Here is an 11,191-nt window from a genome sequence, read left to right on the forward strand (position 1 = left end):
AGCAACACCTGCAAATACCAGCTCGGAAGCTGTCTGCAGGAAACTGAGCCATCCTGTCTGTCTGTATGGCCTGGTAGAGAAGTTGGGCAGAGATGGCAGGGTCTGAGCCTCCACACTATCCCCTGCCTGCTAGGGCTACACAAAAAGTGCCTCATGGGACAAAGAAACAACCCAAATATCTAGAAATACGTTGTGTTCAGCAGGGGCAGCTAACAGAAAATAAAGCTGTCTGTCTTCCCCAAGCAAGTCTGCAGATTTCCACAGAACTGAGATGTCCCTTTCCCTGGTTTTCCCCTGAAATTCCCAGCCAGTATTTCCAGCTGAATGTTGAAAGCAGACACAGAAGTTCTCCTTGTGCCTGTGACACCCGCCACTGCCTTCCCAGCCACCTTGCTCCTCACTTCCACAATCCCACAAAGCAAGCAGCAGGAAGACCAAGCTGGCCCCTGCCACACAGTGCTGAGAAAGCCACAGACAGCAGGGTCAGGATGTGACCTCTTCAAGGCCACCCTTTTATCCTGCCTTCACTCTCCATACTGTGCCTAATACACATTGATGCTGCAATAAAAATAGATGCTACTTAACCCCCCCTTCCCCAGCCCAGTGGGCAGGAGTGGGAAGGGCACAGGGTCTGTGCTGCTGCTGCTGGGCAGGTGCTCCATGCCCTCTGCTTTCACTTGTTGTAAGCTGTGAGGAAAAGAAAACCTCTGGCTGCAAATACACATTTTTGATAATCAAGTTAGCAGCTGCCTTTGGTTAAGGCAAAGAGTACTTAATTATGGGAATCACCCAGAGGAACACATCTATTGGGTCCTCTCAGTGTGAGGCAATTGTACTGAAAGTGATAGAACATTAGAGCATCTTTTTCACAGTCACAAAAGCCACACATCTCCTCTCAAATGCACCCAGCATATCCAGAGAGTGACTGATGTGTGTTCATAAACAGGGCAAGAACAGGAGAAGGAGAGTTGAGTCGAGGTGAACCCTACAGTTCCACACAGTGGTGGTGTCTCCAGCATTCACATTTTTTTCAAAAAGAAAATACGAGGCTTTTGCTTCACCAACAAAAGGAGCTGTTGAAATAGTTTTGTCAGGCACAGCAGATAAGGATAATTATGTGCTGAGAGCTTAGTCATCCATATCATGGTGACAGAAAGGCAGATTCTCTCAAAAATAATGTCAACACCACAAAACTCTAAAGAATACCCAAGTATAAAGCTTTCCAGATTTCAGACACAGCTTGGGGAAGCAGCGTGCCTGTAAGACACGGGCTCCTCAGAGACTCTGAGTCACTCCCGTAACAAACCGCTGGAGGGAGCCCATTTTTCTCCAGAAATCTCATTTTCATAATGGTTTTTGTGTGCACCCGTTCTGCAGTCACAAATTCATAAAACAATCACAAAGTGTCAAACAGGTAATTTTCTCTAAATATTTTAAGTTCAACAGAAAGGGAGACCCACGGTTCAGCATGGCCTCCTCTTTCTCACCAATATCCTCGCCAAATGGAGGCAAATGCATAATTCCCTGTGTTCTGCCTCATCAGAAGCAGCACTTGAAACCGAGCAGGCTACAAAGGACGTTCCAATTTGCCCTTAAAAAATTCATTACTGTAAATGGGTTGATACTGCATTCGGGAGTTGACCAGATAGTAGTTAACCTTGAGAAATCCTGTCTGCCTTTAGTAACTACAGACCAAACCTAACAGCTTCAAAAAGCACTGGCCTAACAGTGTACTCTTTCAATGAAATGGTAAAGATCTTTCCCTGAGAGTGCAGGAGCACCAGATTTTATTTTTCACACCACAGATGCAGGTTTACTCATCTCTGCATTTGTGCCTTTTGTACTGCAATTGCCACAAGTTCAAATGCCCCCCTCAAAATGGGGTTTCATTCCCCTCTGCCATGCTCCCGAGAGCCTCATCAGGTCCCATCCTGTAGCCAGACCTGTTCCCAACTCAGCTAACACTCCTTCAAATGGCTCTAACACATGCACTTGACAAGGGTTTCATTACAAAACCAAATTATGCAGCCTCAAAGGGCCAGAAGACTAAAAAAAAGTGTTTGACTCTTTTCAGTTACTTGTGAGATATGGGACTGGATGAGCAGCAATCTGCCCAGCAAAGCCCAGCTGGCTCTTTTTCTGTGCCTTCCTCTTCTTTCACTGCATTACACCCATGTCAACAAGCTCAACCCAGCAGAGAGCCAAGTCTAGGAACAGTTAATCTCAGGAATAAACAAGTCAAAGCAAAAGTCTAGCCCAAACAGTGAGCCCATCCCTGGCACACCACAGCTCTCAAGTCCTCTCCAGTACAGAACTACCTCTGTTAGAGACACTGGAGAGCAGTCAGTGTCCCCCCCCACAGTAACCCTAAACCACTCAAGACAGCAGAGAAAGATCCTCCCCAAAGTGCAGCATTTTCTGCCACAGGCTCTCTCTCTCTCTCTTTCATCACAAACCTCCCAAGAAGAGCAGCCCTTAGCAGAGGCACCATAAGTACACTTTGCACCTCTTTCCCTCAGCCACCACAATGGTGATGGTGTATGGGCAGCCAGAATGTGGTGAAGTAGGAACTGAGCCTTGCTACCTCCAGAAGGCTGCAGAAGAAACACAAGAACTGGAAGCTCTCAAATGGTTTTCCCATATTTTGTAGCAATCCCAGACAAGGGGGTCCTGCCAGCAAGCAGGAACACTCTCCAACACACAGGAAAACTTTGCTCGAGGCAGTATGTCTTATGGAAGCACAAATGTCACAACTTTCCCAAACCCCAAAGCCTCTCCCCCAGCATTAGAAATTTTCTTCTAGTCAGATCTTCACTGGAGACTCTGGGTACACTGTCAGGATTGCTCATGTGAGCAGATGCTTCTCTCCTGTTTGGGAGTTTTGCCACTGACTTCAAAGTAGTGAGATATATAACCTTGCACGTTCCCTAAACACCCTTAATAACAGCACCTGACACATTTAAAGTGCTTAGACATGTTGCAGAAAAACAGAAAGCCCTGTCGAGGTGCTTCATGAGAAATCTGCTAAGCCAAGAGTCTGTACCTGAATCAGATGCTTATCTACCAGCCAGCTAATAACTGTGAGTGCTTCACTAACTGATCTGTGCAGTCCTAAGCAGGGACTGCCTTCTGCTGAGCTGTGGAGACTTTCTATTACTCATAATCCTCTTAAATCATAAAAAAGAATACAGATTAGAAGGTGTGAAGCATGCAATAAGTGTTCTAAACCCAACACAAACACAGCCACCCCAGCCTGAGTCAGAGCCTGCATCATGGGAGCTTACTAAACTCCTTTTGAAGTCAAGTTCTGGGGGTGCAAGCAGCTGTGTGGTTTGGCTCCTGGTGCTGGGCTGGTGTGATGGCAACACACACCAAGCAGTGCCTGGAGCCAGTTCAAAGCAGACAAGAGCAAGGTCAGCCCAGCACGGCAGCATGGCCCCAGGGACAAGGCTGGGGGGGCTAAGAAAGTTTGGCCCTTTGCTTCAGGAAAATGGAAAGAGAAGGAGCAGCCAAGTTCCCCTTGCAGAGAGTCATGAGCTTTTGCCTCCGGAGGGCTTGGGAATAACACAAAAACGTGGTTCTTGGGGTAGCTCAGGTCCAACTGGAGCCATCACTGGAATGTCAGCATCAGCATCTCTGAACTCAGCTTTTTAGGTGCTGCATGACTGACAGGGGTCACTCACGTGTGACCTGACAGGTCACCCCCCTAGAGATTACAACCCCCACGGTCAGCAAGCTGAACCAATGCAGCTGAAGCCAGCTTTAAGTGACAACTGAGTGTTTTGGCAAAACATGACATTATAAACTGCACCATCCTGCATGTGAGGGCACTTCAGGAGAGTCTCCAGACTCCTCTTTTTGGAGACAAGAAAACTGGTAGCAACTTCTGCACTAACCTGCACGACTGCTGGAAAGCTGACACTACACACAACACTGGACTTCAGTAGGAACATTTCTGAGGTTATCACTGATGTACATCAGTGTTTCCCCTGTACCACAGCCTATGTACCACAGCAATCAAAAAGGGCACTGCTGAATACGTGTCAGTCAGAAGGTGTACGTGGTAACTACCAGTGAAAATCATTAAGTCCATTAGCTGGTTTAAATACCAGACAAATAATACCAGCAGCAGGTTAATGTGTGGAGCCTTCTTCCCCTAAACACTTCTTTGTACCACTTTCAATGTGGTGTTCCTCAAGTTTTTCTGGCATTTATCTCCAGAGTTTCCCCGTTGACAGTAACAGCCAGAGATGCCCAGTTTGATACTGTAATTTCAACTACTGTTGCTGAAGTCTGCCAGTGTAAACACTCATGGCAACACGCAGCAAGAAATAAAACTCCTGGTTCCTGGAAATCTTTCTGTCATTTTTTTGACAATCTGTAGGCACAAGGTGTCCAACCTGCCACAGGCAACACTTGGAAGGGCAGCTCAGTCACCCTGGAGGGCTGCCCCTGTGGTTCTATCCCCATACAACACAGCCACCTCCCCCAGTATTTGTAAACATTTAGTCTTCCAAGAACTTTCCCCTCGAAACATGACTGCTAATGTACTCATATTTGAAATAATTAGATGCAAATTTATAAAAAGCCACTTTCTTGCTCAACTGAATTACCGTTCTATTAATAGTGGCGTTCGTATTATTTTGAAATTCCCCACTGTTTAACTTCAAGGACTGTTCCTTTTATTTTGGAAATTTACTCTTGGTTGCAACTTGACAAAGAAAGTATTAATTTGTTCACTTTTATGAGACACGCATATGGCTCAGCCTTTCCCATTCATGGGTCAGATAATGAATTGGTTTCCCTGGAAAACTGCACAATGAAATATTCAACATAAGGCATTCTGTAGCTTAGATGTGAACTACAAAGTGCAATTTTACTGGCATGTCCCTGTAGGTTGGCTTTGGCACGTACGCCTGCATGTTTTATGCTTTGTCTAAAGGAGGAAGCTCCCACAAGTGAGGAGAAAGCTCTTGGATATGGGTCACAAGTTGATGTATTAAAACTTAGATGAGAATTAAAAAAAAAAAATGACAATACCTCAGCATATGTCCACAAACCTTTCAGGAAAAAATAAAGAAAACCCCACAACAACCCATAATAAACCAGACCTTAAATATTCTTCTCTATTTCGGTGGCTTTCTGAAAAGAAGGGGAAATCAACTAAGGTTTGCCTAAAATGAGAATGAAGGAAAGAGGACACACTCTGATGCAGGTTGCTGGGGCTTCCTCAGCGCTTCCCTACCTTGAGAGAGGATCATTTTACTCCTGCTTCATTTTTAACAACTGACAAACGTCATTTATAGGTTTATTCCCTACCCAGAAGACAACGAAGACAAATCAGTTCTCTCTCCTAAACTTACAGCATTTTCCAACCCCGGCACCAAAACCCACTACAGTCTGATCATCCCGATGCCTGAACCAAACCCCTGCTTCAGCTGTACTCACAAGAGAAGAAACGAGACAATGAAATGGAAAAAAAGAAAGAAAAAAAAAAAAAAAAAAAAGAGGGAAGGGGGGGCGGAAAGAAGAAAGCCACAGCTGAGCACTTGGTGCGATCCCCCTCTCACAGTTCTCACCGCCACGGCGGGGGACAGAGACCCCCACCCCACTAGCACCTCCAGTCGGGGCGGGGGTGCAGGGTGCTGCCGGGGGAGGAGAGGGGTGCCCAGCCCGCGGGGGAATCTCTCGGGTCCGACTTCTCGCCACCCACGACCCAACACAAACTCCAGCGGCGAGGCCGACCCCCTCCTTCCTTCCCCCGCCTCCCCGCGCCCGGGGAACCCTCCGGCCGGGCATCTCCGGCCCCGGGGAACCCCCCCCGTCCCCTCCGCGCTCCCCGGGACTCACCGGAGATCTCGGCCTGGGGCACGCCGCTGAGGCTGAAACCCTTGGCCCCATACAGCTGCCGGACCTCGGCGCAGCTCCTCGCCTTGCTGCCGCTGTCACCGCGAACCGGGGCGGAGGCGACACACAGCAGCCAAAATCCCCACGGGAAGAAACGCATCCTTCTCCGCTGGCCCCGCACCTGCCGTGCGAAGGGCAAAGCCAAGGTCCCGCGGCGTGGAGGCGGCCGGGGTCCCCGGGGCGGTGCGCGGGTGCGAGGCGAAACCCCCCTCCCTCCCTCCCTGCCTGCCCGGGCAGTCCCGGCGGGACGGCGGGCAGCGGGCGGGGGGACGCGGGCTCAGCTCGGGTGCTGCCGCTGTCCGCGGCGTGCGCGGAAGGCGCCGGGCAGTTCAATCCGGAGCGAGGCAGAGATCCAAGTTCGGCCGGGTGGGTTTAACGCCCCGGAGCGTGACCGCGCAGAGGGCTTTTGTTCTTAGCGCGGCTGCATCCCCGGGCAGTCCCGCCGCGATGCTGCCGGCTGCGGCGCCGCCGGGCCGGGCGGAGCGGAGCGGGGCGGGGAGCTGGGCTGCTCCCGCGGCGTGGCCGGGCTGGGCTGGGCTGGGCTGAGCCGGGCCGGGCGGGGCGGGGCGGGCCGAGCCGGTCCCTGCGTGCGGTGGCTCCGCTCCACCTGCGCCGGGCGGGCGGCGGGGAGGGGCGGGGCGGGGCGGGACGGGGGGCGGTGGCTCGGTGCGGGGCCGGGCTCCCCCGCCGGACGTGGCATCACGCACCCGCCGCCAATCCCGCGCAGGGCGCAGCCACGGCACCGCCCCCGCAGCCAGCCCGGTCCCGCCCCCGCCGCGGGAGCTGCACAATCGGACCGGACCCGACCGGGCCGAACCGCGGGTTACGGCGGAGATGCGCGTGGCAGAGCGGGCAGGGAGCTCGGCCCAGCCCCGGGAGTAGGCGGAGGGAGGGCGAGGGAGCATCGCTGCCCGCTGCTCTGCCACGGGAGGTCCCGGCAGCGCGGGGAGCCCCGTCCCGGGCAGGTTTGAAGCCAGACCTAGAGCAGGGAGAGGTGGAGGAGCGGGGGGCACGCCGGCCTTGGGGTGGGACGCGGTGAAACCGGGCGCTGAACCTATCTCGGTTCTGTGCCGTGGTCCAGGCGCATAACCTGGAGACCCCGAGTGTCCCCAAACCTCGTGGGGAAACAACCACGCGGGAGACTTCAAGTTGTAAAGCACTGAGACAACTCGGATGCCCAGCAAGGTTCTGGGCAGTGCCTCTTTCGGAGCAGACGTAGGAAAAGAGGCGATTTTCAGCTACGGATTCTCAGCTTTGGAGCTCGCTTCCCAGAGCATCCTTGCCAGCCCCTGGAGCTGGTGCTCGGCAGCTCTGCCAGCCGGGTTTCCCCCGCTTCCCGCAGAACGGAGACACCTGGCATCGCCTGGGTATCCAGGGAATGCCGGGGTGTTTGCCCCCGAAACGAGCTCACAGACTTCCAGCCGGTGTCTAACACGTCTCACAAGAGGTAAGAGGACGCCAAAATCGCTCCTCTGAGTCTCTGAGAGAAGCTGTTTTCTATGGAAAAGTAAGAAGGAAGCTGGGAGCTTACAGCTTGCACCACCTCAGTCTCCCCAAAAGCCCTGGAAAATCTACCCGAGATTGTACCCTTTGCACTAGGCAGTCACTCCAAATGCTGAAATACACGGGAAAGTTAAGTTATCCATCCTGCTGCTTCACAACTGCTCATTCTCCTGAGGAGGAAGGGAGAAAGTGACAGCAAACTAATAGCCCCAGGGAGAGGAAGGGAGAAAACTTGTTGCTTTCCTGTAAATTGCCTAATGATATCCTAGCAAATCTTCCTAATTAAATTCATCTATGAGATTGGACAGAGCGGATTAAGAGGATCTAACTACAAAGATGGTTATAAAAGCTATGAATCAGATATACCCCATAGACACCAAATCCTAATACTTGCCACTGTTGTCTATTGAGGGCCTCCTTCCTGCTCTGCCTGAAATTCCTTTGGGGAAGCTCTCTGGGAGCTACAGCTGCACCCCAAGGTTGCACCATGAACCCCTCCACAATAACACAGCTCCTGAAGTACAAATGTTAACAGCTGACAGGGACTGAAACCCTTGATTTTTTGGCTTTGTGAACAATCCCCTCAGCTACAGATCATTTCACAGGCAGGAGTATTTCCCTTCTTCATATACATCTCACTTCCCCATGCTGGGTGACAAGAGTGCCCACAGCAGGGACTAAAGTTGTGTCATTCCTGATAAAATCCTAAGAGGCTGCAGCACACCCTCTGCTCATTCACATGCTCTCTGCAATTCCCAGGGTGAAATACTAGGCTACCAACACTCACTGCAAGCTCCCAAGCCCAGTTCAGTAGCTAGAAACCTCTGATTTAGTGAGCATCATCAAGCCACTGATGATGATCCCCTAGAAAGGGGTAAGAGTGCTGCTTGCCTGACCTGGAGAGATGCTCACATAATGTCATAGCAAGAAGCTTTTAGGTAGGCAAATGAAAAATAAACCCCAGCTGATATAAGCTCTTCAATAGAGAAGCTATCTTCAACTCTATACAGGATCCAGCTCTGAGCAAACAAAAATTAAATTATGAAGTGCATCTATTCAAGTTTTTATGATCAAGTTTTTATGTACATGGAGAATTTGGGCTAGGTACATTTTTAGGAAATTGAAATAAGCACCTTCAAAATGCACAAAGAAAAAATGGTTTTGGCATGTGTTATAAATGTGATGTCTTCTGCGTGTACTTGAGGATCAGATCCACTTTCTGAACATTCTCAGGAAAATGGAGCTTGGCAAAAAGTGAACAGAAGATTGACCAACAATTGGTATAAAGAGTAGAGAACTGGGGAAGATATGAAAAAGCACAGTAAAACACAAAGATGAGCAGACAAAATGCACAGGAGGGGAAAAGCACACAGCCAGCCAGCCAGATAGTCAGAGGAAGACAGAAAATCCATCTTGCTGTGGAGTTCATCTCTTGACAGTCCTGATAAAAAGCACTGCCCACTGAAAAGCTGATCCAAGCATTACGAAGAAGAAAAATGATGAAAAGCCAAGTCATCTGGCACAAGTGGGGAAAGCTACCCTTAAAAAAAAATAAATAAAAAAATAAGTGAACAGAGGCTTTGTACAATCTTGACTTTCACAGGGATGTCTTCTGTTTCTCTAGTGCTTTCCATAAGAACGTGGAGTCCAGCAGCAAAACCAGAGCAGCACAAACCCCACAGAACCTAAGGCACTCTGGGCCTCTGGAAAGAACAGCACATTCCCAAACGGAGTCAGTGGGGTTTCCACCTTTTCCACTCCACATCATGGCCAGAGCTGGCACTGAATGGGAAGTGTGGAGGGAAAGCAGACAGGTGACACCTAAACAGGCTGCAACCTCCGCCCTCTCACCAATGTCATGGAATGAAATGCTCTGCACCTCTCCCTGGGCTGGTTTTATGCTACTCTGGGTTCTGTTGAAACATCAGAAAATCTGTCACCTTTAGATTGCAGTACTTTTTCTGCCCATTTCTTTTAATCTCTGCTATTTCAGTCTCCTATAGGATCCAGGAAAGCTCTGCCCCTCTAAGCATGCAGAATATGGATGTGTGTTTTGCTGAATCAAATCTAATTAAGTTATTCAGAGGATTTACTAGATTACACCTTGCTATCTACAGCTGATTACTGCTTCACTGGATCTTTCTTCATTAGAAATCAGGCAACTCCTCCCCCTCCTCTGTGCACATTCATAGAATCCTAGAATTGGCTGGGTTGGAAGGGACCTCAGAGATCATCAAGTCCAACCCTTGATCCACTCCCCCCGTGGTTCCCAGCCCATGGCACTGAGTGTCACATCCAGGCTCTTTTGAAATACCTCCAGGGATGGAGAATCCACCCCTTCCCTGGGCAGCCCATTCCAATGGCTGATCACCCTCTCCATAAAGAAATTCTTTCTAATTCCCCCATGAAGCTTTTCTGACAGGCACAGGAAGTGTGTGTCTGGTTGTTTTGGTTACCAAAAATATCAGCTCAGTCCCCCTGGAATGGTTGGGACATCTATGTACCACTGACAAATCCAGCTTGATCTCAGCTGACTCAATAAGAAGCCAGCTGCCCTGCAGAAATGCTGAGACTTGTTGAGATTTGGGTGTCCAGCTTCATTAATCAAGAATATTGCTCAATAGCAGGTGATGTACAGATCTGGGGATCCTTGCCAGGTCTTGAAGGAGCCAGATTCATCCCAGGGAAGGGAGAATCACTCTATGGGCTGCTGAGGAGAAGAGGAAAGGGAGCTGCAGCAAGGACAAGTGCAGCAGTGTACACCAAGGCTCTGCTGTTTGACCCTTTGCTGGAGCAGAGCAGTTCCCTAGAAATGCAGTGTTTAATTCCCCTGTCTGTGGCTGGTGCTCTGCAGAGGGAGATTATGAGCAACTAAATAATTTCAGACAGAGGATCTGGCTAACTCAGTTAATTGCCACTCTGTGCTACATTTTGAATTGAACAACCCAATTTTCCAGCAGTGACTTAAAGGAATGTATTGCTTTAATGACCTCTTACAAATGCCTCCACCCTGCAGGACTGTACTTGTGTTATATGTGAGTCAGAGATCTCCCAGTAGAAAGGAGTCTTAAAGGCCAAAAAATAAATAAATGCCATAGACTCATTAGAGAAAACTGCTGCTAATTGGGTCTGCCCCAGGAAGTACATTTCATCCTTTCTGGACACGACTTTCAATGAAGCTTTTCCCACTCCAACTACCCAAAACATAGACAAAAATGAAGAAAGAATAGGGCCACGACATGGAACCTGTTCTCTGTTTGATGGGCAGAGTTTAGCTCAATGGTATGAAATGGCACAAAATCTGCCCCTAAGTCCTAGGTTAGAAATGTGCCATTTCAGCATGGCACTGCAGTGATACATGGAGAATTTCTCCCAGTCCCTGGAAAAGGGACTTCTCTTATTATTCAAGAGGTTATATTCAGAAGCTGACAGGATTTGAAAGGCTTTTTTTCAAGTATAAACCTCCCCTCACTCTCACTGCCATCAGCCTCTGGGCATTGGCTTAATAGAAGTGCCCACTGTAGGGTACCCTACAGACACCAGCTCAGCACCTGGAGCTGGGACACACATCTTGTAGACTTCTGTGGGGAAAAAAATCTTACAGCCATAAAGTAAGAAACGTGTGGAGTCTCAATGTAAGCATCTGGCAATGCTAATAGGACTCCTCAGCTGACACACTTTATCCTCAGCTGTTGCTACGTTAAACGCTACAGACTAAAGCACTCAGATGAATTAATACAATTATCTCACGTTCTGCTCAAGTGTTTATTTTCCCCTCCCA

At 49.5% G+C, this 11,191-nt stretch overlaps 2 protein-coding genes across 2 annotated transcripts in view; both read right to left on the reverse strand.

The window, feature by feature from the left end:
• The window catches only part of GPC1 (glypican 1), a 211,606-nt gene extending 205,096 nt beyond the window's left edge, over positions 1-6,510 (reverse strand). Inside the window, exon 1 of the mRNA XM_071751680.1 lies at positions 5,851-6,510. Coding sequence (XP_071607781.1) covers positions 5,851-6,007 — 157 coding nt within the window. The 5' untranslated portion in view covers positions 6,008-6,510. The remainder of the gene's footprint in view (positions 1-5,850) is intronic.
• STK25 (serine/threonine kinase 25) overlaps positions 1-7,005 on the reverse strand; it is a 289,606-nt gene extending 282,601 nt beyond the window's left edge. Inside the window, exon 1 of the mRNA XM_071751675.1 lies at positions 6,998-7,005. The gene's annotated coding sequence lies outside the window, so the exon portion shown is untranslated. The remainder of the gene's footprint in view (positions 1-6,997) is intronic.
• Between the last annotated feature and the right edge of the window lie 4,186 nt (positions 7,006-11,191).

This window comes from Heliangelus exortis, chromosome 9 (assembly GCF_036169615.1).
Source record: "Heliangelus exortis chromosome 9, bHelExo1.hap1, whole genome shotgun sequence".
In the NCBI taxonomy this organism is placed as follows: Eukaryota; Metazoa; Chordata; class Aves; order Apodiformes; family Trochilidae; genus Heliangelus; species Heliangelus exortis.